The 26,214-nt window shown below is 45.2% G+C and overlaps 1 protein-coding gene across 1 annotated transcript in view; it reads left to right on the top strand.

Annotated features, from left to right (window-relative positions):
- Positions 1-3,110: 3,110 nt before the first annotated feature.
- Positions 3,111-26,214, top strand: part of UNKL (unk like zinc finger) — a 1,575,372-nt gene continuing 1,552,268 nt past the window's right edge. The window contains exons 1-2 of the mRNA XM_069647206.1: positions 3,111-3,223; positions 8,807-9,016. Coding sequence (XP_069503307.1) covers positions 3,159-3,223; positions 8,807-9,016 — 275 coding nt within the window. The 5' untranslated portion in view covers positions 3,111-3,158. The remainder of the gene's footprint in view (positions 3,224-8,806; positions 9,017-26,214) is intronic.

The raw sequence follows: 26,214 nt of genomic DNA, 5'->3' as shown, positions 1-26,214 counted from the left end.
GCATGCCTGATATGTTGTTTGTGCATGAAAAGCAAGGTTGTGCGTTATCTGTACTAGCTCAATAACAAAGGGAAAAAAACAAACGGTCTGCCTGTTTTTCTTCCACATAGGACTCAATGGGGATTTTATTGGATAAAACTAAAACGCAGCAGCTGACAAATGCCAGGTTGACTAGATATGAATTGACATTATTGGCTTCAAATATTGTTATACAACGTTGAAAACCATTGTTGAGGCTAGTAGGATATCTTATCATTTAGCACAAGTATATTGCACACATGATGCAGTAAGAGAATGTCATATTTGATAATAGCCTTGAAACAGTGCAAACTATTAAGGTTAAGGCCGCTGAACAAGAGTTTCATGAATGGAAACAGACTGGGAAATATGTAGGTGGTTATTGGCTAAATATGCAAGATGAGGAGAAATGGAAATTACCACATATATATTTACCTTTAAAATGGTCCTGTACTTATGGCCTGTCTCATATAGGTGCAGAATTAATGTGTAAAATGTCTCACTATAGTGTGGAGTAACACTAAACTAAAGACCAGCCACGATTGCCTTTCATAAACTGTTTAGTATGTGTGTCCTATAACATAGGGAAGATTTGGGTGGCCCCAAAAAGACATTTTCAGTCACCTAAGTTTCTTTTGAAGCATTACAGCTAGGGTGTATTAAAGTTGCCTCCCTGTTAAGAAAAATTGGGTGTTAGTGATAACAACATATGTTTAGCAAATGGGTAGAAGTATTTCCCCTGGGAAGACAGTACTGCATTAAGCATTGTAAAAAGAAATATATACTGCATTACCGACCGCCTTAGACTGCTTGGAGCAACAGTAGCGTATCTTGAGTTAATGCTGCAACAAAATGTGTGCATTCAGGTGTTGGATTGCCTCCTTACGAAATAGTTATGGGCTGCATAGCAAATGAATGGGGTGTGCCAAATTTGAAATTATGTGTTATATCCATTGTTAATCAACTACTGTAAGAATTAGCTAAACACCTGTCTATTCTCTGCAAACAGTTGCCGATTGAAGTATTGTCTAAACACCATTGGGGAGGCCAGGACACAGCATCCAGGCAGATGAATGGGTATTTGTTGGGCATTAGGACTGCACCTCAGGTGAAAAGGGGTGTTGCAGGCATTGCTCACCACTCACACGGCGGCAAAGATATTGTGGCTGCTAGTTTTGGGTCCACGCTTTTTGATTACCCACACCATTGCCTGCCGTGTTTTGCACTAAAAGCACCCCTTCTGCTGAGACATTGAACATTTGCATCCACAAAGACATTTCTGGAGCAACAGAGTGGGCTATATAACTTGAAACCCAGGAAACTGCGACTCAGCAGCAACTGGACTGCAAATTGCAAAAAGGAATCCCTTCCTGTAAGGAACAGCTACCAGGTGGGCAAGCCCACCATCTTCAATTAACTAGCTAAAAGAGTCTTGCATGCCTGCTTGTATGGCAAGAGTCTGTCCTACCTGGCAGCCCAGTTTAAATGGCTGGCGGACAGATGCAGCCTCAGATCAAACAACTCTGGCCTACTCCTTATACCCAAGGCAAAACTGACACAGGTGAAAAACAGATGTTTTCCATTCTCGTCCCTGCCCCTATGGAACACCCTTCCGCTTGACCTGAGGCTATGTTCTAGCTTACCAAGTTTTAAGCGAAACCTAAAAACATTCCGTTTTGAATGAAGATTGAACCATTTGCCTTGCTTTCCCACTCTGTCCCTCCCTGCTCTTTATGTTCTGTGTCGTATGTTAGTCTTAGCGCTCCTATGCCTCGTGGCTCTTGTTCCAGCGCTCTAGAAATAAAATAAATAAATAAAGGGTGAGGTAATAAGAGACACTCCAAGGGGCAAATAAGCTCCATGTAACATGTCCTGGTGGAATTTCTTTTGGCTACACTCTATGTTCCATATACAAGTTCACGTGTATGGCTATTTCATCCCAAAGAGGATTCATATATCTTTATGCTCCTAACAGAGAAAAAGAACAAAGGCGTTGGACCAAGGGGTTTATGCAGTACTGTCAGTAGTAAATGTGTATGTGTTAGGCAGGTTATTAGCACTGGAATGTTATGTAGCGCTATCCTTGTTTAGTATAGTAAAAAGTGTCCCCAATGCAACTATGTCACAGAACACAGGCAACTTTAAAATTCACCACAAATGTTTTTATTCAAAAAAGAATGTTATTAGGGAAATGTTGGTCATAGATGTAGCAGATCAATTTACTTGCTGAAATGGAAACAGTTAAGAGAACCATGTTAAAAAAAGACCGAATGTTAGCAATATGTATTAGAATTCTAGACTTTTTTTTAACATAGGTTCCCTTAACCGATAACTGCGAACATGTTCGTGTTAAAGAACCCCTTAGCCTGCAAAAACATAGAATGCCCTTTTCAGGATTCAGCGGTTGACACATGCTCTTGAAGCAGGCAGTGTGTTAAATGAGCATAGGAGCAGCTGCATGAAGTAAGGTGAAATCACAGCAGGAGTTCAATTTTAACTCTGAGTCAATGACCTGTTGCAATATATGAGTTGTAAATGTATAACGATATGCCTCTTGGCAATGGGGAGAGAGAGAGACAGACAGAGGGGTCTCAGATGGTCTTTGTAAACCATGCTGGGCTCACTGCAGGGAACACCTGTCTCTTTGCCTGTAAACCAACATTCTGATCTGATTTTTCTTTTTGCCATACAGTTATTTTCTGAACACAGGCGTGTCTACTAGAAGTATTCTCTCACACTATAATGTATATATGTAAATAAAGCTTGCCTGGTTTCCCACATCAAGTGGCTCTTAGCTGGGCTATGCTTGGACTATTCCTGCCCACCAAGTCACAACACTGTTCATTGTACATTCTCAAGATGTATTCCTATATCCTACATGGGGGTGTATCAGTGTCTGTATACTTGTTTGCATGTCAAGAGTGCGTTGTTTATTTATCATTAGCGTGATAGGTTCATGTATCCTACGGTGGATTTTTGTATGCATTATTAGTACGGCCTAAGGTGGTAAAGAGGCTCTAGTTGAGGTGGGAGGGGCAGGTTTGTTTATCCCGCCTGTGGCCCATGCTGTCCTACTGCGGTGTGTAAAAGCCAAGCGACGCCGCTTCGTGCGCATGCGCCAACCATTGTTTTGACTGAAAATGCCGTCGGTTTCGAAAACGGCGCTGTGCGCTTCCCCACAAACCGAGAAGCCCTCTCACTACACGTAAGTAGAGCGGACACATAGGGGCGGGAGCTGTCTGGGTGATAGGGGCCTAAGAAAGACTGATATACATACACACACCACTGCTCCCAAGCAGAGTGGGCGGTTACATCTCCGGTGGCAAAATGGTGCGATTTCTTGACAGTTGTCAGTAAATGCACATAAAACGTACTGTGGTAGCAACCGATTATTTTCTGGGTTAGTAATGTGATTACGGATGTTCCGGGAGTCAAAGGAAGGTGCTGTCGTTGCACGCTTTGCAGCAGCGGGGGAAGCGAGCGCCTTACACGGGTCCCTGTCTTCAATTCTCCCTCCCTCTTTCGGCCCCATTTGCAAGTAGCGCTTTACGATAGCAGCGTACAAGTGAGATCTTCTAATGGAGTTTCCGTCCAGTTCCCTGCGCAGCCCTGCTTCGTGAATACACGCGCTAGCGCGTAGCAGCAGTGGGAGTTTTTGGCAGCTCCTGGGGAATGTGCTGTTTCTAGCCACATATATCATTTTGATCATTTAACATAAAGTGCATTTCTCGCGATTTGCGACAGGTTTGCGCGGATTTTTCAAGTGCATGCTTAAAGACCTCGTTTCCTATCTAAACTGTTTACAACGTTACACGCCTTTTTTTTTTTTTTGCAAAGGTTTTTCATTTGCGTTTCGTGTGTTTCATTTTGCCTTGGTTATGCACACCACGATCACATTTTTGCAAGAAGTAGCAATGCGTTGTAAGTTCAACACATATTTGTCGTTGTCGCGATCTGAAACCGCAGCGTACGTTACGCTACAAAGTATTCAAGGACTTCAGATGTTATTAATGAATGCGATCTGGATTTAGGACGTTGGGCGTTCAGTAGTTATGGCAAATGTACACAAAGTGCCGCTTTTAACTGGTAAGGGGGCCTCTTAGGAAATGGCACATGCGACGAAAACGCCGTGTACACTTAAAACGGTCGAGGTAATTTGGTCCCCGTTGCGTTTATCTTGTAAAATATTGCAGCACACTTGAGTCCGTCCACTTAGGGTTGTATGGATTGTGCAAAGCATGTTATCACTTGCGCTTCTCTTATTCGCCCGCTTGTTTTCTGCCCACCACAGAATATCCTAACCTAACTGGGAGCATACGGGTTTTATGCTGACGCATTCCATCGATGCTTTTTGGCAAATATTTACAAATAGTGTTGTTTTCTCCTCATATATTAAAGCCTTATAAACGTTGAAGATGTGCTTCAATATATTTCAATTTTTAAGGACGTCATTTCGACAGGTGTCAACTGTTTTAAATGAATTAAATACAATGTAGACTTTATGGTTGCCTGTTTCACTGTCTACTAATAATGAACCACTGAAGAATGATGGTTTTGATTTTGGACATTTTTTATTTTTATTTTGTAAAAGAATAGCAAGCATAAAACATAAGCACTGTCCGTCCCAAGAAAGACATTTGGTGAAGGCATGAAACCTGGTACAATACTTTTGTATTTTATTGTTTATATAGTGCTTTAATCCAAAACTTTTGAACAATAAAGCTGGTTTACATGGGGTGCCGCAATAAAATGATGTGTTGCTATGATACAAAAACTGGTAAATCTTCTTACTACAGAGAGTAAGACAAGTTTAATGCTTTTTGAACAATATTTTGCATAAATCAACAAAACTAGCAGTATAGATGTTAATCCAGTGCTGTCTGTCTGTCTTATTTGGCAGCTGGGAACGGTTAACTTTCGAATTAAGCAAATAAATGTGCAGAAAAACATAGAATAAGAAGACTAGCGGATAGCCTGGAGAGGTAGGGAACGGTGACACGCTGTAGTAATTTGTCATTTATATAGCGCCTTTATTTAGTATGGCCTCAAAGCGCTAAGTCAAGAATTTCATGAACGTACATTTGTGTCTTAAGGGTGTCAAAAGGGAGATTGTCTATATGATAAGTGGGTGTTGCTACATGAGTGACCGTATTGTTGTAAATTGAGTAACGGTTTTGAGTCCATCTTAACCACTGGCATTTTTCTGGGAAAAATCCCATTTTCAGCCTGGTGTGACATGGGGTCAGAGGGGGACTGGGTGGAACGACATGCAAATCCAGCTTTGTCCCACCCCAAAGGGGCAGTCCAGTCTAAAGCTGAACCCTTCTACAAAATACCACAACCAATCTCAGACTTGTTTAGCTGTCATCATTCAGTGGACGAAGTGAGCGGGAGCGGTTGGGAGCGGTGCTCCTCTACTTTTTAAAATTAGGTTTTACTGATCCTATACTTTTATTTTAAAAAGAAACCGTTCCGGAACGGTTTTGTTTTAAAATATTGTAGGAAGAAGTTGAAACTTGCACTTTCAGTGCACTGCACTGAACGTTCCCTTAAACGGCAGGTGCATGTGTTTGGGGGGTTTGTATTGTGTGTGTGGGAGGCAGTGTGGTGATGGAGTTTTTGGGGAGTGGGTATAGGTTAGCAGGGAACATAGTTCCACTACTTCTTTTCGTACACTTTGACTACTGTCATCATTGAGATGTAGTTGGACTCCAGGCATACTAAGCTTTGGAGCCACGTCTGGGAATGTCTTCCCACAAAGGCTGACTTGTGCAACTCAGATAAGTGTAGGATGGAAGGTTTTGGAGTCGGACATAAGCAGTGGCATTGATCTGTGTAACCCTCCAAAGCATACTTTTCATCCTGCTGCACTGTTCATGAAGGAGGAAAAAGATTTGCAAGACCCGGTTGCGTTCCACTGTAAACTAGGAAGTCCGGGCCAAGAAATTGCAAAATCTCCCTATGTGGGACTTATTTAACCAAATGTTGGCCCTGCACTTGCTGTTCCTGAAGTCCCATGCTACGTATCACTGATGATCCCATTGAGTTGAGGCTGAAACATGTCTGGGGTTGCTTGCTGTCTTGCACAGAATAGATGTGATCGGCATGTTGTTCTGGACTCTGATTTGCATATATATTTGTATACCCTTCTTAAATTTCACAGCATACTGAAACACAATGGGGTGGAGATGGGAATAAAGTCCACTGGATTTGATTGATTCAAAACGTTCTATCCATTTTTGAAGGGCTTGCGGATGGGACCTCACAGCATTCGTCCAGATTTTTAGCAGAGAAACCTGGGCCCATAAAAGACTCCCTACTGCACCAATGGAAGACTTAGCCATGGGGCAAAGTATACTGTCTTTACTATCCAACACAGACAGGGATCATAGAGAACAAATAATTCTCCAGCATTCTCAGCTTCTGAGCCTGTGTCACACGGTTTTATGCACGTGACACGTCACAAAAAATCTGTTCCACCCCAAAATCCTACGGGGTGTCCTCATAGGTCACTTTGCGCTAACTATTTATATAAACACTACACATTAGTCTGTTTATTGATCCCCATATCAGGTGGCTCCGCCTGGAACTGCACCTAAAAGTTACAAACTACACTGTCGCAGGAAGATCATTGACCACAAAACATTTTATACCACCTCACAAATAGAGCTTCTGAATTGGCTAGAGCGGGTCTTTCAAGGCCGGGACCATTTCTAGTCACAGAGCTCAGTGTACATTTTCAAGGTGATGTGAAGGAATTTGGAGGGCTGTGTGTTCCATATTGTTGCTACTGGTCGGATCACCTAGCCTGAGAGTTTGCAGTTTTGGTGGGCAAAACTTGTATCATTCCACTCTGTCTCGCTGGGAACAGATTATCTTCCCACCACAAGTAAATGAGCATTGCCCTGTTCTGCTGGGACATGTGTGAGAGAACCGCAAAGTGAAGTCCTTCTGTCTGCAATCATGAGGATTTTATTCTGAATTCTTGCAGGTGGCTTGCTGTCTCGGGAACAAGGAATTTTCCACCCGCCCTTGTCTTTGGCTGTGAACACCAGCTCTGCACCTCATGCTGCAGGGATAGTGTCTCCCCTTCTACGTATCTGAGGCCTGTCTTTCCAACCCAATTCACTTCAGTCACCCTATATGTTCCCTATGTGTCTTCATGGCTTCTTATGGTTAGTTGCAATAAAGCATATGCAAGCTTGGTCCACGTATATGCTGCATCTTGCGGTGTCGCTTTGGAGACGGAAAGGAATGGTGCTTAGCATTATGAAAATGTATCCACCCTCTATCTACAGGAGTCATAAGCATGTTTTTCATGTCTACAAGCAATAAACTGGTACATATTTGTGTAGCTTCATGAATGGATGAATATTTGCTTCATGGCTAACGTGGCTGTCGAGATGTCTCTAATGACGTCATCGGTTAACCTGGATCTCTGCCCACGTTCCGAGCTGTCTAATGGCTGCTTCCCACACCCCTCCAGTTCCACTCCTCACCCTTCCCCTAGTTTCTGCGCTCCCTTCCCACCGCCACTTACTTGCTGCTGCCGCTCCATACCGCTACCATCATGAAACTGGAAGAGGGGCTCCTCATGGAGCCCTGCCTTCCAGCACCACAGTGGCCATCTTGAGTAAATATTTTGGCATCCCCTTCATTGAAACAAAATACATTGCTATTAGCACTCTGGGCCTCCGGATTGCAAACCTGCTGTGCTAATAGCAATACGGCCCTCGCCGCAGGGTCGGATTGGGTGGTATCTGTGCCGCAGCTGTAACTTGGGCCCCGGGCTGTTACCATCCGGCCCACTGGCTCGGGTATTATTGCTTGATTGGCACACCGGGATGCTAGAGACCTTCTTTTGTGCATAAGAAATGGCATAGTTTCTTGTGTCCAAAAGAAGAAGGGAACCCCAACAAGAATAGGCGCCATGGAAATTGCGAAGGGAGCTCTGAGCATAGCTTTTTCCATGGCTGCCATGGTAGGGAGGTATGTATGTATGTATGTATGTATGTATGTATGTATAGGCATTCAATTGGAAGGAGTGTAATTGAATGCCTCTGGGGAGGAAGGCATTGAGACCTTGGCTATAAGAGCATCAGATCTGACAACAGCTTGCTTGGAACACTGGCTATTACTGGTGGTTGCAGCCCAGGTTCAAGCAACTTAACAGGATGCTTATAGCAATAAGTAACCATTTGGGAGACTTCATCGGTCCGTAACAGCCCAGAGCCCAAGTTCTAGGCCAGAGCAAAGTGAGAGCCTAAGCAATGGACCCTCATGCCATTGCCAGTCAATCCCACCAAGTGGGTACTCATTGCTATTAGCAATCCAAGGCAAATCGTGGCTGTGCGAATAGCAGTTTACAAAAACACGATTTTGACACGACTCAAGTAGATGTAAGGCAGTGATTGGTTGCCATATAGATGGAGGTGGGGCTCCTCTCAGAACCCTTCTTACATTTCAATGGCAGCTGAAGGAGGTGGGGAGCTTTCCACAGGGATTGTCAGCAGGCGACTACAAAGGAAGGGTTGGATGTGAAGGGAAAGGGTGCAGGGGTGATGGGTAGGCTGTGACTGACTGCAGGGCGGGTGCATCAAGCGCTCTAGTTGCCTTGAACGCAGGCTTGGATTGTTAGATTCAACATGGGTTTGGGGCAACAGGAATGCCTGATGCATCAACCAAGAGTGCCATCTACTCAACCTCCAGTCATCGTGAACAAGTGATTGTATGAAGTGTCAATTGAATGAATGCTGAAACAGTTTCTAATTCAGATTTTGTTTTCTAGGTATCTTAAAGAATTTCGGACCGAACAATGCCCCCTCTTTCTTCAGCACAAGTGTACCCAGCACAGGCCTTTTACTTGTTTCCATTGGCATTTTTTAAATCAGCGACGTCGCAGACCCATACGGAGGCGTGATGGAACTTTTAACTATAGTCCAGATGTTTATTGTACGAAATATGATGAGACCACCGGAATATGCCCAGATGGCGATGAGTGAGTTTGTATTTTGTATCCTATGTGTGCTGTTTTTTTTTTTTAAAATTTGAGAATATATATATTATTTCTTTCATTGTTTAGTACACTGCAAAACTTAGTTGTTTCTAGGTGCGAAGTGTGTGGAGGTCCAGTCTACTTCACTATGTCAGAGGGGTTGCTATGTATTTGGTCATGTGACATGCTGTTCCACAGGTAGGGAGCCATAGCCGTTAAATCTATGTCTCCTTGACTTTTGCATTTATTATCGTTTCTGCTATTGCATTGCGAAATGGAATTCTTTGCCTTTTTGATTTAAAGTTGAGAAAACTTATTTTAAATTCCTGAACCAAGAATACTGAAGTATTGACTTTCTTTTTGAGGTGATGGGGCATATGTGTTATAGGCCCTTTTCAGCCTTTTAAGTAAGTATATTAGTCTCGGGAGGATAGTTCGGGGGCAACGTGCTCGCCTTGGAAGCAAGACGACCCGGAGCAATATGGGTTCGATCCCCGGGTCGGCGCTTAGAAACCACTGGGTAATAAGCACGTTATAAATAACCTTATGATATATATGCTGTATGACAGGAGGTGCTTCTTAATCTTAGCAGACTCCTGACACATAATATAGTGCTATTTTGTTGGGGGAGAATTGTTTCTCAGTATTGCTATTGTTTAAGAAATGCATGTGCACAATTGCAAATATGAACAGTGCTTTATGATGGGTACATCTTTTCTGAACTGAACCTCATATCATTTTTGGTATTATGCTTTGAACCAAAGAAACGGGTTGAAGTTTTTTTTATGTAAACGTCCTATACTTTGCTAGTGACTGATCTCTTAACCTTTTGTTATTTATAGGGAAACGTCTAAACTCAATGGCAGTGCTCTTCGAAGGTTACCATTTGTGTGTAAAGTTGATATTGCCTTATAGCACTAAGTAATACATCTTCAATGCATCGTTTGCTTACACTCCTTATGCTCTCCAACATATTTTATTAAATTTTAATCTATCTTTTGTATATTGTGAACAGTTTATTTTATTGAGCATTTGTTAATGCGCTTTATACAACTGAATAGTGTTTCAAAGCGCCACAAGGCTAAATGGGAAGGGGACAAGGGTAAAAATAACCATGGCAAAGACAGTAAAATACAGTCGTGGTCCCAGTAGGCCTTGTGGCATTTGGCTGTGCAGGAGATTGGGAGGGAGGGGCAAGTAAGCCCGGGAGGGAATTCCTAAGACGGTCCAGGGAGGATAACCTCGGGCTAAGTGCAAGTGCAGGCTGCTCCCATGGGTGGGATGCAAAGCTGCCAAGCGGGGCCCACAGGGCATTGCAGTGGGGGACGGGGAGTGCTGGTATCGACTGGGAAGAAGGGCCTGAAATCCTGTGAGATTCATGAAGATCATGCCACCAGTCACAGCGGCAGTGGGTTGATTAGCAGCGAAGGGAAAGAGTTAGAGAACAGCAGAGATTTGAGCAGTTTCTGGAACTTGTGGTGTTCCGGCTCCAGTCCAATAAGGGCAGGGAGACCGTTCCACAGGGAGGTGCCAGCTGAGGAGAGAGCCCTGCCCTCAATCTCAGCTTATAGAAGCGTTTGACAGTCTAAAGAGTTGGAGAGAGAGAAGCGTAGGGCTCTAGCAGGGGAGTATATAGGGAGGAAACGTTGGACATATCATGGTCCCAGGCCCCAGAAGGCCTTGTTGATGATACAGAGGGACTTGAATTTGATCCTTGCAGACACCGGGAGCCAGTGCAGAGATTTTAGGACTGGAGAGATACAGTCCCTGGGCTTGAGGCCGGGGATAAGTCTTGCTGCCCTATTCCGGATTAGCTGGACTGGGCATAGGGAGACTGAGAAAGAGGCTGTTGCAGTAGTCCAGCCTAGAAAGGACCACAGTTCTGGAAACATTAAGCTTCCGGGGGAAGGTGAGGAAAGGAAGAATGCCTCTGAGGAGGTTGTGCTGGAAGTGAAACTTCTTAGTAAGGTCCATGATGTGAGGGATGAAGGAGAGCGAGGAATCGAAGATGACCACAAGGTGTTTGGCATCACAAGATCGCGGAGGTAGAGGGCCAAAAGAGGGTGGGCAGAGTGAAAGGGGCCACAGTTGTCCCAATCAGAAGGCTCTCTGTTTTACTGGCATTAAGGCAGAGCTCGTTAGCTGCACACCATGCCTGAATGACGGACTGACAGTCAGGGAGGAGGTGGTGGTGGTGGAGGAGGTGGTAGTAAAGGGAAGTGTGAAGGAAAGCTGTGTCTCACCGGCATAATACTGGAAATGGGGAGAGAAGGAGGAAATCAGGTGAGCGTGAGGGGCACGATGGATGTTGAAGGGCGATAGGATAGAGCCCTGGGGGATACTGCAGGTAGAGAGGGGTGGTGGAGGAGAACGGGCCCAGTTGCAATTGGAAGGAGCGATTGGTGATAAAGAGGTCAGCCAAACCAGTGCCTTGTCAGTGATGCCGAGGGTGTCATGGAGTCGTTTTATTTGACCTTATCAAAAGCAGAGGAGAGATCAAGGAGAAGAACAGCAGGAGAGTTGGAATCCAGATTTGCAAGCATGGTTTCACGGGTGTTAAGGAGAGCACTTTCCATGCCTCTGGGTGCCGGAATCCAGATTGATGGTCATGAAGGCAATCCACAAGATCAGTGTGGAGGGTTAGTTGGGGGGTGGGGGCAACTTCTCCAAGAGTTTGTAGTGGAAATAGGGCGATAGTTAGGCGGGCAGGAGGGGACAGCAGACAGCTTTTTTAAGAGTGTGCACAAGGGAGTGCCTGGGGGATGGGAAAGAGCTTGTGGCAAAGGTCTGGTTACAGAAGCCAGCAAGAGTTGGGGCAGAGAGCAGATTCTGTTAATGGTTCTGGAGGAGCAGCGAAGCACCTGTTTGGAGGACGAGGCCATCCTAGAGTTTACCACTTTAGAGACCTCATCTGGTGCTATGGGCAGGAGTGTGGAGAGTGAAGGTGGTGGGAGGAGAGGAGCCAAGGTAGGCAGCGGGGTAGGCGTGGAAGTGTAGATTGGGGTGGAGGAGAGTGAGGACGTGATGTCCTGAGTTTTTGAAGTGTGAGGCCAAAGCGGTGCAAATTTGCTATTAAAAAGAAATTTTGATGTTGGCTTTTGCAAAGTTGCTGAATGGTTGACCGTCAAGGAGTGGGTGATCGCAAGTTCTAACCTTATCAATGCTGCGTTTGTGCTTAGAAAAAGTGAACATTCTAAAAAGTGTGTTTTGCATATGACTAGTTTTGCTGTAAGCACATTTTTATTTTAGTGCATTACTTGATAGAGAATGCTACGGATGTGACAAATTGACTTTTCAGTGAGTGCTGTTTAAAAGTTTCTCTCCTTCCACCAAATGATAAGATTTCTGTCATTGCAATGGGCACTGCTGAAGACACTGGAGCGACACCTATGCACGAAACTTGTTCCAACTACCCATCCATCAAGCTAAGCTACATGATAATTTGAGCAGATGTCCTATCCTCATGCTACCCATACCTACAGCAACGTTTAAGGCCTAGTCTTTCCGTGGTTGCTACAAGTTCACTTGTTTTGCCATTTCTGCAGTTAAATGCTAAAAAGCAATGTATTTCATATTTCTTACTTTCACATACTTTCCTCCCCACTCCTGTGATGCAATTTCTGTATTTTGAATAAGTCACTCGGGACCTATTTAATTGTATTCGAGAGAAACTGCATTTATAGGAATTTTACAAGTAGGGTATTAAAATAGCAGATACTGTTTTATGAAAGGCATTGGGGTCTGTTTTAAAAAAATAAAATAATAATAATAATCTGTTTTTCTCTTGGTGAGTTGGGAAATTATCACGTTACTTCGCCTGATTGGGAAGCCTTTGTATTTCGATGTCCATCTGTAACTGGCACACCTCCAAAATAATAAGACCATTTGATCAGACCTATGTATGTGACATATTGGGTTTGACCTTTGTTAGATCTGTTCTGAAACAGGACTTAAGCAGCAATTTTGGTGGTTATTTGTGTTGTAAACTTTTATTTGCTGTGAACCATCAGGTACAAAATACAAACATTTCAATTATACACACATACAATCCCATAAGTAACAAGCTAAAGTACATAAAACGCAATGATAGAGCAAGTTCTCCCTGTAAACAATCTAAGACATTGATTTTGAGCTCTAATTAAAGTGGCAAGTGTATATGTTTGAAGCAAATTGGGGTTCAGTTTATATCAGTTAACCGTTTGTTCCTCTTGTACCATGCCTGACGAATATACATCGAGACAAAGAATACTACTTTCATGTTTTCTGTAGATTTACAAAGTAGCATAGCTTCCCTAGTTGTTAAGATTCCGAACAATGTAAACCATGGTTTTAAATATTTCTTCTTCAAGTCGCCAAAGTCCTTGCATAGGAGTAGGAAATGAAGGGGGCTCTCTATTGCGGCACCATAGATTTGGCAGCTTTTACTTTGTGTCCTGCCCCAGTTGCCAGTGAAGGAATATAATATATAACGCTGGGGCATAGGATGGTCCTATAACATTTAGAGATTCCTGGCACCCCCACTGCTTATTTTTAAAATAGTATTCAGGCCCACTAGCCACATTATGCTTATTCTATTTCTCCTGAACCTTACATAGGCCATCTTCACAGTTGGCTTGGCATTTGTGGATACTGATGCTGATGCTAAGTCATCCTAATAAACACTTAATCCTAGTGTCGAGAGCCGTTTTTCACATGCAATAACCACAGGATTGAATGCCCTCCCGCCACCCCTTTCCCACCCCTTTCCCAAGGACATCCCATGCAAAAGGGCCTACTGATATTTGGCCGGGCCGGGGGTGCGCCATACCCTCAATCAGTAATATATTGGGCTCATTTCAGCCTCTTTGCCAATGAAACCCATATCGCACTCCATTTGTCCTGTTGCACTTTAAGTGCTTTGTGGTAGTAGAAGGGTGCTTTTTGAAAAACGTGCTTTAAATTAATGAAAGGGTTGCAATATTAATGTAACCCTAGACTTCGAATGGATTGTGTCCTCCCACGTATTCCTCATCTTAGATATATCCTTACCTTCAGCTTTGCTGCTTCGGAAATGTTTTCTCTCTCCACTAGGGGGTGCTCCACTCGAGGCAACAGAGTCGATGTCCCTCGGCGGCATCCATCGAGCACCGACATCATCCGTTGTATGAATGCCTCGAGCGCCAGTTGGCTTTAGTTCCATTTTTCCGTTAGTTTCGCTTCGGATCGAAATAAAAATGGCGCTTCAGTCACAGCGAATTATGTCGTCTTCCTCAAACCCGTCCACTCCAAAAACGGGGTTTAAGAAATGTCTAAGGTGCGGAAGAAAAATGCTGCTGACCGACCCTCATCGTAACTGCCTCTGGTGCCTCGGGTCCGAACATCGGATCGACGACTGCGGTTCGTGTCAATCTATGACCCGTAAGGGCTTGAAAGAAAGACGAGGTAAACTGGCGGTGGGGGAGGAATCCTCACATAAAAAATCCAGATCGAGGAGTAGATCAAGGAAGTCCTCTTCTTCTTCGTCCAAAAAAGGCGAAGAAGAGACAACACCGATCTCCCTCTTCTTCTTCTTCTTCTTCTTCTTCCTCGACTTCAGAGGAAGTTATTACTTGTCCAACAAAACGTGACTCCCCTAAAAAGTGGGAAGCATTTAGAGAATCGATGATAAAAATGTTCGAGAACGCGGCCCAGACCCCCTCAAAAATGTCTGTTGAAGGTCATGCCTCTACTCGCAGAGGAAGGTCTAAAACTAGAAAAGCTGACAAATTGTCGAGGGTGCCTTCTAGGGACTCTTCCCAGACACCTAAAAAAGCAGACCTTAAGAAAAAGACTTTAGACGTTGATACGTCATTAAAAACCTTGACAAAAACATCTTCGAAGGCTGTCTAGTATAAGGGGTCGACGACCCAGCCGAAAAAAGTCACGTTGTGATTTATCGATGACCTCGAAGGCTCCTTGGACAATGCCGACTGCCTCGAAGATTCCTTCGACAGCATTCGTAGTGCCTCGAAAACATCGAAGAATACCTCGATAACATTGAAGGTAACGGCCACGACTTCGACGCCATCGATGCTTCTGTCGACGTCGACACCAATTACAGGGTTGAAACCTATTCCTGAGAAAGTATTTCACCCAGAAAGCAGACATGATTTTTTTCCAAACTATGTCAGCTGTATATGGAGAAATGTCCTCAGAAAATGAGGAGGATGAAGAAGAAGATGAACCTGAAGTTTCATCAGCAGGAGTAAAATATGGTACAAGAGAAGTTCCTGAGGAATTAATTAATCCTCAGTCAAAAATGCAGGACTTGTATGAATGTTTACAGTCTGCAAGTGGACTAGAGACGTCCCCCGAATACGAATTTGAAAGACCAGATCCAGCAGAACATGCTGATTTGGGTTACAGAAAACTTATGCATAAAGTAACAGAGTTTATGGGACTGGGCAGGAATTCACCTGTATACCAGGATGATGATATGACATATATTTTGTCAGGAGGTCCTCAACTAGATCCGATACTTCCCTTTCATATTTCCCTGCAAAGGAGAGTAAATACTGCTTGGGAAAGACCAGAATCTATTCCAGCAGTGAATAAAAAATATGTGGCAAAATACAGACCTTGTCACTCTGACCCAGAGTATTTGAGTAAGCATCCTTCTCCTGAGTCTGGTAGTGCAGGCTGCCAGATCAACAAAAAATGCTGCATACCCTTCAATTCCCCCTGATAGGGATGACAAGAAGATAGATACATGCTCAAAAAAAGGTCTTTACATCATGGAGCATGGCTCTAAAGTCCACCAATGTATCTTGTACGCTGGCTAGATTCAATTATACTCTGTGGGACTGCATGTTAGCGGCAGCTCAACACATCCCGGAAGGAGAGGAACGTGATAGTTTCCTGTCCATAATTAAGGATGGTAAGGAGGCTTCGGGAGAATGCCTTCAAGCAGGTTTGGACACTGCTGACAGTATCAGCAGGTCCATGGCATCTTGCGCAGTGCTACGCAGATTTGCTTGGCTAAGGAAGTCAGGTTTCACACCAGATGTTCAATCTAGACTTCTTAATATACCATTTGACGGCTCGGGGTTGTTTGGCAGCAAGGCGGATGAAAATTTGGAGAAGCTGCAGACCTCCAAGGCAGCGGCAAAGTCACTCGGTGCTGCTATAAGACAACCTCAGCAACGCCCCTACACAGGCTCATCTTCCTGGAGGGGTCGTCCTTTTCGTTTCTACTCCTCGTTTGGGAGCGGAAAGGGACAGGCCAGTCAAAGAGGGCAAAGGAAATTTCCTCGGGGGCGAGGAAGAGGTGCTAGATCTGCCCCAGCAGCGGCATCTGTCCCTTCAGCCGCTGCTGGAGCTGCCGCAAAACCACTCTGAGTTTTTGACTCACAAGACCCCAGTGGGAGGCAGGATCTCACAGCATCTGAAAGAATGGCGAGGCATTACTTCAGATGTTTGGGCACTGGAAACCGTATCCCAAGGTTACTGCCTTCCCTTTCTAATGAAACCTCAGAATCACCCACCGGAATACAACCCTACCAAAAGTCCAGATCCGCTCCTGTTGCAGGAGGTTTTTACCCTGCTACAGAAAGGTGCAATAGAACATGTACCTGTAGTGGAAAGGAACAAGGGGTGGTATTCCCCATATTTCCTCATTCCAAAGAAGGACGGAGGACTGAGACCCATTTTGGACTTGAGAAACTTGAACAAGTTCCTCAGGAAGGACAAGTTCAAGATGGTCACTCTTTCTCAGATCCTTCAGGCTCTCTAACTTCAAGACTGGTTGGTATCACTGGACCTTCAGGATGCTTACTTTCATGTGCCAATCCATCTCGAGCACAGAAAGTACCTGAGGTTCGCGATTGGCAATTCTCACTATCAGTTTCGAGTTCTGCCATTCGGGTTGACCTCCGCCCCAAGAGTTTTCACCAAGTTGATGGCGGTGGTGGCAGCGAGTCTCAGAAGAGGGGGGATTCACATCTACTCCTATTTGGACGATTGGATGATCAGGGTACATTCTCCAGAACAAGCCCACAATCATCTATCCAAGACTTGCTACTTCCTTCACAAACCAGGGTTTTCTCTGAATTTAAAAAAGTCAAACATGATACCATCACAGAAGCTCCAGTTTATAGGAGCAGTCTTGGATACTTGTTCGGGCAAAGCCTCGCCTCCCGAAGAGAGAGCTCACCACATTCTGCAGATGGTAACAAAATTCCAGAATGCCTAGTATCTACCGGCCTTCGCTTTTTCTCAGGTTGCTCGGCCTCATGGCATCCTGCATTTTTCTGGTGCCAGAAGCCAGATTGAGGATGGGGTCTCTTCAATGGGCCCTCGGGGCTCAATGGTCCCAAATTTTCAGGGGAAATGACAGATCCTTTACAAGTTCCAACCAGAGTAGCACATGATCTACAATGGTGGGCTTGCAAGAAACATATCCTCAAGGGAGAATCTTTTTGGCAACCATGGCCGGAGATAACCGTAGTAACGGACGCCTCACTCATGGAGTGGGGAGCTCACACCAACCAGTTGACAATCAGCGGTCGTTGGTCTCCATCGGAGTCCAGACTACACATCAACCTATTAGAGCCGAGGGCGATCAGACTAGCTCTGAAGGCCTTCCTGCCCTCTGTACGGGGAAAGAATGTCCTGACAATGCCAGACAACACAGTGGCCATGTAACTCCTCAACAAGAGAGGAGGAGTAGGGTCACTGCCACTGTGCAGAGAGGCAATGCAGCTCTGGTTCTGGGCAATACAAGAAGGGATCTCTCTATCTTCCATTCACCTAGCAGGAGAGCAAATCACAGCGGCAGATGCTCTGAGCAGGCAGAGCTCAGTCTCCCACGAGTGGGAACTAGCTCAGGAAGACCTTCAAGAGATCTTCACCCTTTGGGGAACCCCTCAAGTGGATCTGTTCACGACCATTGTCAACAGGAAGTGCGAACTGTACTGCTCAAGGGAATTTCCCACGAGAGGAGCTCTAGGAGACGCATTCGTAGTGCACCGGATTGGGCCAGGAGAACGTGGTACCCAGACCTTCTCGACATGTCCATCTGCCCTCCAGTACGTCTTCCAAAAAGAGAGGATCTTCTCTCGCAAGAGGGAGGTCACGTTCTCCATCCATAGGTCAACACACTCAACCTTCACGCATGGCTTCTGAGGGGTTGAGATGCAAGGATTGGGACCTCCGGATGATGTTCTAGAGGTTTTGCTTTTGGCCAGAAGGCCACCAACTAAATCTTTACACCGGTGTCGTTGAAACAAGTTCAGTAACTGGTGCAGGGATAAGAATGTGGATCCCTTTGAATGTGATATTCCAATGGTGTTCTCTTTTCTGTTACACTTAGCTAATCTGGGGCTCCAGGTTAAGACAATAAAAGGATATGTAGCAGCGCTATCCATCTTCAAGCACTCGTCAGAAGAAAAATCTTATTTTAAGATACCTTTTTAATAATACAATTTCTAAAAGGTTTAAACGATGTTTTTCCACCAATACCTTTTCAAGTTCCTGTGTGAGATTTAAATTTAGTATTGAAATTTCTGACAGGTGCACCCTTTGAGCCTTTACATTCTTGCCCGTTAAGGCTTCTTACTTTAAAAACTATACTTCTAATTGCATTGACATCAGCCCACAGAGTAAGTGAGTTACAGGCACTTTCGAGGGGGGCTCCTCACACCATCTTTCATAAAGATAAAGTTATCATTCGAGTCAAACCCTCTTTTCTACCAAAGATAGTTTCAGACTTTTATCTGTCACAGCAAATAATTCTACCTACGTTCTACCCTCCTCCTCACACAAGTAAGGAAGAGGAAAGACTACATAGGCTAGATCCTAGAAGGGCTCTTAGCTTTTATATCTCAAGATTGTCAAACATAAGTCACTGTGACCAACTATTTGTGGGATACACTGGTCGTAAATTAGGACTACCTGTGACTAAACAAACATTATCAAGATGGATAATCTTAGCCATAACAGAGTGTTATAGGCTAGCTGGAAAAGATCCCCCTGAGGGTTTAAGAGCTCATTCAACTAGGGGCATAGCAACTTCAACAGCACTTAAGAGGGGTGTCCCTGTACAAGACATTTGTGCAGCAGCCACATGGTCACCCATGCATACTTGCATCAAACATTATGCTTTGGACTCCACTACCTCTCAAGGAGGTCTATTTGCCAAATCTGTACTACATTCGGTACATGACTAAAAAGACATCTGTACTCCCGCCTCCAATAGAAAACTGCTTTGGGGTCTTTCTAAGATGAGGAATACGTGGGAGGGCACAATCCATTAGAAGAACAAGTTACTTAACAATTGTAACGTTCTTTCGATTGGATGTTCCTCCTCATCGACCCTCCCATCCTACCCCACAGTACAGTTTACGTGGTTTACCATCTGAATTCTTTTAAGGCTTGGGTCAAAAGAGGCACGCCCTTAATTATAATCCATAGGTTCCGAAACACGGAAAAACAGAACTGAAGCCAATGGGCGCGCGCGAGGCATTTGTACAACGGATGACGTCGGTGCTCGACGGATGCCGCCGAGGGACATTGTCGCCTCGAGTGGAGCACCCTCTAGTGGAGAGAGAGAAAAAATTTCCGAAGCAGCAAAGCTAAAGGTAAGGATATATCTAAGATGAGGAATACGTGGGAGGAACATCCAGTTGAAAGAACGTCACAGTTGGTAAGTGACTTGTTCTTCTGACCCAAGCAAGGTTCATGACTTCACCTGTGCCTGATAAACCACCAGGCACGGTTTACTTGCTCCGCCCATGTGTTTAGATTAGTACCCTTTCAGGGCCCACAGGTTTTCTACGGGGTTGCCCTAGCCTTTAGGAGCTAGGCTGTCCAACTGGCACTGTTTGAAAACCGTATACCCAAGTAATCATACCAGATTACTTGCTCCAAAATAACGCCACTGTGATATTTCAAAATCATTACATGCACTCTGACTTCAATACAGACAAACAAAACTCCTACCTCTCTCTTCTTTGGGATTGATGGTTCTGTAATCTTCCGAAGTAGTGGGAAAATACCTAGAAGCCCCTCCACAATCCGACTTCGGAGAGTCTGACAGTGGTGGAGCCTCCAGGGAAAACCCCTTACAGGGAAAAAACCCTGTGAAGGGCTGCTAGAGAGCGTAGTTTCCTGAGGACTGCTCCCTGGAGATGTTTCCGGTGGATAATAATCAGCCCCTTCGGTTGAACTTCCTAATCTCTCCAAGAACTATAGGCGCTAGGTGCAAGTAGACACAGAGCGGGATTAATGACACGAAGGATAGATGTTACAGACCCAAAGAGAGGATATTGGCTGATCTCTAAAAGGCTTACCCTAGAAACGCCTAAATCGGGCCCGGAAGACCGGAGGGTTAAGTTCCTGGATGGCAGTTTTGGAGAAAACAGGGGGAATAGTTGCAAAGCCTAACAAAGTGTAAAGAATGAAAATTAGACTGTCTTTCCCCTCCCAATCCTAAATTTGTTAAATGAGATGGAATGTCACTTAAGCTTACCACCCGAAGGAGACTCTGGAGAGACTAATCCCCCTCCTAGTACTGGGAGGAAGTAGGTAGTGTAATGGTCCGTGTAGAGAGATGAATGAATCCTTAAGAAAGGAAGATTGTAATGAATGGAAAAATACCGGGTAAAGCAAGAGAAATGCCAATGAAGGAAATCTGACTCTATATTAAAGATCGTACCAATACCTACGTCCTAATATCCCTGGATGAAGGATAGCCTCGTAAACTCCTCTGATTCCACAGAAGGCGGAGGATCGGAGCCGCGATCTGATGATTGCCTAAAGCGAACGGGAAAGGGAGTTTCAACAACAAGTGAGAACGGAGAAACAGACACAGGATAGCCAACTTAGTACTTAAACTAACAAGGAAAGAAGTGGAAAGGCAGCGGGTACGAATGCGTACTTACGTCTACGAAGCGCGGCTGGACTCTGGAATGAGAGTAGCAACGCGCTGATGTGCGGGTGATGGATACGGAAGTACTCCTCGTCAGGCTGGGGACGTGGCTACTGCCTCTTCCTCATGTGAAACAACGGCTGTACCGTTACTTGCCGCAATGTGATTCTCCATGTTGGATGAGTAAAATGGACGCCGTACATCTCGCCCGTTATCCAAGGTTCACGTATTCCACGAACCATCACAGCCACCCACAGTAATATTCAGTGGTCTGCTTTTTGACTTACTTGGGCTGAAGATCATTGACTTGGTCCTACTGGCATTATTCTCCAGTCTGAGCTAGTCATATTTATTTGCAAAGCAAGATGAGGCCAGAGGCAGCCCTGTAGGAGTTGTTGACAGCAGTACTGTGTGAGAAAATACTTATTCGTATTCCCGCCTGTGTTCAGAAAATAAGTTTATGGCGAAATGAAACACGGGAACAGAATTTTGTTTAATGCTCAGAGAGACAGGTTTATTTTTGGGTAATTTTTTGATTATCGCCTCTACTTCTTCCACTGTAATATCTTCCTCTAAGCGATCCCTCTCATGACCCGTAATTTTCTGAAGCAAAAGACCACTAAAATATTGATTGACTGCCTGTCGTTCTGGTTCACCTGACCTATAAAAGAGTCCTATAAAATCCTTCACATGAGCTCACTATTCTGAATGTTTTGTCGGCACATACATAATATCGCTGCCTTCTATTCAGCAGTGCCCTCTGAGTTTTGCGTGTGCAACTGTTCCATTTGGCCTCTTCCCTCCTTTCATTTTTTTGTTTTAATGTGAGTCGTTCTTCTTGCCCTTCGCTAGATCTCGCTGAGCCACCCTTAATTGGGCTTCTAGTTCCGTTTCCAGTGATACCCTTAATTTCCTTTTTTGCACATGGATCACTATCTCCCCTTAACAACCGCTTTGAATGCCTCCCACAACCTTTCTTCAGTTTTTTTCCTCATTTTCATTATTTAAATTTTTTTTTTTTTTTAAATCTATTTTGCAACCCAACAATATGTCGAACAATACCTTCCGGGGACATGTCCATGCCCAAACCCCCCTACGACGTCCCCACCCCTTCACTTCCACCATCAATGGGGCATGGTCTGAAGTCGATATTGCCCCTAAATTCACTTTCTCCACCTCCCCCAACAGGGTGGCTGTCGTCCATATATAATCTATCCTTTACAATATTTGGTATACATGGGAGAAACATGTGAACCCTCTCACTACTCCACTCTTTGAACACCATACAGCCTTGACAGCGAGGTGTTCAAAATTCTCCTTCAGAAGCTTGGAGGGGGTGCCTCCGCTATGACGGTTGCTCATACTCCTATCTAGGTTTGGGTCCTATGCTAGGTTAAAATCTCCAGTCAACACTATCTGCCCTACCGCAAATCTTTCCAGTTTCAACAAAATCACCCTTAGAAATGCCTCCTCACCCAGATTGAGTGCGCAAATGGTTCCCAGAGTCGCCCTACTGTGTCCCAAAAGTATCAATGGGAAAATGTCTACCCCGTTTGTCCACCAGAGTTCGCTCAACTTTAGCTTGAAGAGCGTCCTTTAAACCTATCAACACCTCTGACATCCTCCCCGGAGCATTAGCTTGATAAAGGTGTGTAAATGGTTGGAATGGGGAATTGATCTATCTGCCTTCTTTATGTGGGTCTCTTGCAACATTATGTCAGCCTGGAAACGCCTTATTTGTCCCTCCACTTTTCTGCGTTTAACAGGGTAATTTATTCCACGTAATATTATGTGAATAGATTGTTATTGACATAATTTGTCACATGTACACTGCCATTAATTGTCATCATTTCTAGGTGATGAATCTAGGTGGTGAATCACTCCTATCTCCTGAATACCAGCACCGTCTGTCCCCCTCCCCAAACCCCATACCCCTCCCCCCTACTCCAAAAGCACTGGACCTGTTCACTGCCTGCATCATCCCCCTCTCCCACCCCCCGGCCTGGTCAGTACCAGAGATCCTATGAAAACTCCCAAATACCTTCCTGGGACTCTGATCCTGATACAACACCAGGAACTTCCCTAGAGCAGACAAACTACACCCCCCCCCCCCCCAAGTGATTCTTTGATGCTGTCTCCTCCACCCTACCTCCTGGCAGGCCTGCAATCCTGCCGCTTTACTCGGCTCCTATCGCATCAACTCCCCCCGCCCCCTTCCCTGACTTTTCTTTCCTGTAGTTGCAGATGGTTTAGTATACCATATGTGTTATGATATGACATTTTATAACGCGCCTGTACACAATTGTTTCTGACCCGCACTCAAATCTCCCCTGCCGGCCCTTATCTGACTGTTTTTGCTTGAGGGTTCTCTTAGTTTTGTGGCCTTGCTGCCTCGTCTGCCTGAGTCTCTGACCAGTCCCACGGGCGATAACTATTTGGAGGGGTAGAATCTTGTGGTTGCCCCCTGGGCCGCCCTACATCGTTTAAGTTCATGATGGGTAATACCTCCTCGCACATTGTGGCCCTGTGCTGTCTGCCTTCCCAAGTAAATAGCAATCTGAATGGAAGTGTCCATTTATAGGGGATACGCTTTGCTATTCATTCCTTGGTCACCGGGCTCATGGCGTTCCTTTTTTGTAGTGTTGATAGTGCCATGCCTTGGAAGATATGTATTTGAGTACCATTAACTGTTAGAGTAGGCTGTGACCTTGCCACCCGGCGAATGTCCCCTTTCATTACATATGACAAGAGGGCCACCAACGTGTCCCTCGGCCTTGTACCTGGACCTGATCTCTTGGGGCCCACGCTGTGCGCCCAATCAAACCTCACATCCTAGGGCGCCATTTCCGTGAGAAGACTCCCAAACACTGCTGAATTGTAGTCTTCAAATCCGCAGCCCTTATGCCCTCCGTAGGGCCTATCACTGTATGCTTAATCTCCGGTATTGGTTTTCCAGATCCTCCATCTGTACTTCCATATTGTGGGTGGCCCTTGATAACTGTTCAGGAGTTCGCTATTCTGACTAACTTCTTCTGTTACTTCTGTTAAAGCACGTTCTGTGACATCAACCCTGGCGCCAATTTCATTAACCTCCTTCCTCACTTCTGTCAAGGAGCTCCCAATGTCTTCTTTCATCTTTTCAAGCTGAACCTGGAAGGTGTTCACCATCCTCTCTTCCATACCTTAAGGCATTCCTGGAGGTCTTCCTTCCTTCTTCAGGGCCATTTTGATTGGCTCAGATTCCTTTTCTCCTGTTGCTTGCTGTACTGCTTCATCGCCGATGGAGGTTTCTACAGTGGGAGGCTGCCAACAGCGTTCATCTGGCCCCCTGCGTGCTGGTGGGTGTTTTAGATTTTGTGGGGGAGGTTTTGCCTTTTGCTCCTGGCATCTGGGAGTGTGCACTTTCAGCCAACATGGGGATTCACGGTTAAGCTGTAAAACCAGTTCTATTCTCGGGTCAGTTCCCCGTTACTCAGGAACCAATGTAGTTTGTGGCTGCTTCCCACTCATTTTAGTATAGGATGCCCTCTCCCTGCTCAGCTCATTTCAGCCCTTTGTTCTCTCGAGGATGGATGCTCAAGAATTGTCCTGAGCGCAGGCCCGTTTTCCCTTTAAAGTACACTTTCTCTGGAAGTTTCCACTTCACGTCCCCAACCTCCTTTGCCTTCCCATGTGCACAAGCGAAGTCACTCCACTAACCGAGAGTTGAACAAATTCCTAGTGCCTCATCAATGCTTTTGATACATGGGAACGGCACTTTATATTTCCCCTCCCAGATCACTAGTCTTAATCAATTCAGCCTCCCTATTACGTCTGGTGCAGGCGGCTTCACTTACTTGGTCCGCGTCTCTACAGCACTTGATTTGTACCACCTCTGGCCCCTTTTAATTCACAAGGAGTTCCGCAGCTTAATGTATTTGGCCTCGGGCCCCCAGCCCCTCACAAAGAGCGCCACGTCTTCTCGTTGAGTGGAGGCAGTTTCCTGAACTATTCCGGTTATGAGTTGGGGCTCCGGCTCTATCCCTCCTTGCTTCCTTCTCAGATCTCCAGCACACTTCAGTGACGCCGGCTTGCTGTCCCCCACTGACCTCGCACTCCTTTCAGGAGGCCAGTCCATATCCTCGGCGGCTCCTCCCAACGCTCCTCCAGCTGTCTCTTCCTCAATGGAGTCCCTTCCTCAATGGAGTCCCATCTTGTCCCTCGTAATTTGTTGCCCAATCTTGTCCCTCCAGATCGAGAGCCTCTCTCCCCAGCGTCCTGCCCCACCGTATGCCGGCTGGGCCGCCTCCTCACGCTATTCAGTATCTTGGGTGAGTGGCGGGGGCGATCCATAGTCATCCATTACTACTTCTCCTCCTACACTATTTCAGAGCTTGCAGCTAGGTTTTATCTCTGCTTTCATGACGGCCCGCAGGCCTGCTTCTTGTCGGCCTCGCCGGAGCACAGGAAACACAACCTTACACCACAGTGGCCAACTTGGAATCACAATTTTCTTTTGGCGTTTCTGCAATCCATATCGAACAAAGGTTCTACTCTTTGCGCTCCTTGATATTTAAAGGTTGGGTATGATCAATTTCCCAAATTCCAGCAAGACATCTAGGTTGGTACTATCCCTCGAGCATAACCGTTTGATGTCCCCCACAATTGAGTTGTCTATGCTACTAATTTGTGTTTTCTGGATCAGTGATGCCTATTTCACTGAGCGACTGCCGTGGCCCTTGACCATGATGTCGGTGGTGGTAAGTTGGGGTCATAGTTTTTGTTTTAGTATTACTCTTAAGAAGGAGCATTATTGGCTTGTGATCACTTTCTAGGCGTTTGATCACTTGAAACTACCACTTGCAGCCAATCCCATGCCAAAACCAGGGTGTGATCAATTCTTCAGCTCCTGTTTCGGTCATGGTAGGTGTCATTAGCAGACTGATCAGTTGCTAAACGGCGTTACAAGCCCTTAGCTCAAGATTGAGTACAATTCTAACCGTATCCACTGCAGTACCATCTGCTCTTAAGGGTGGTCTAGCATCTATTTGATGGATGCCTCAGGCCTAATCCAGACCATGGGCCCTCCAAGCTCTTTGAGAGTCTCCAACTGAAGTTAGTCTCCCATAAACTATCTTGTGGTGATTCATGCCACCCAGTTCCCATTTGCATATGCTCTTAAGTTTAGCGACAGCATTGGGGCAAGTTTTATCAATGATTCTATTGTAGATGTTAAACAATAGCTTGTGCTGATTGACAGGCATACTAATTTCAAGCTCCTGGAGGTCTGGTAAGCCTGTGGTAACCTCTCTAATATCCCAATTAGAAGCTACCTACA

Source organism: Ambystoma mexicanum, chromosome 2q (genome assembly GCF_040938575.1).
Source record: "Ambystoma mexicanum isolate Mex_15411 chromosome 2q, UKY_AmexF1_1, whole genome shotgun sequence".
Taxonomy (NCBI): domain Eukaryota; kingdom Metazoa; phylum Chordata; class Amphibia; order Caudata; family Ambystomatidae; genus Ambystoma; species Ambystoma mexicanum.
Note: the sequence above shows the minus strand (reverse complement) of the source record. Positions and strands in the feature narration are given on the sequence as shown.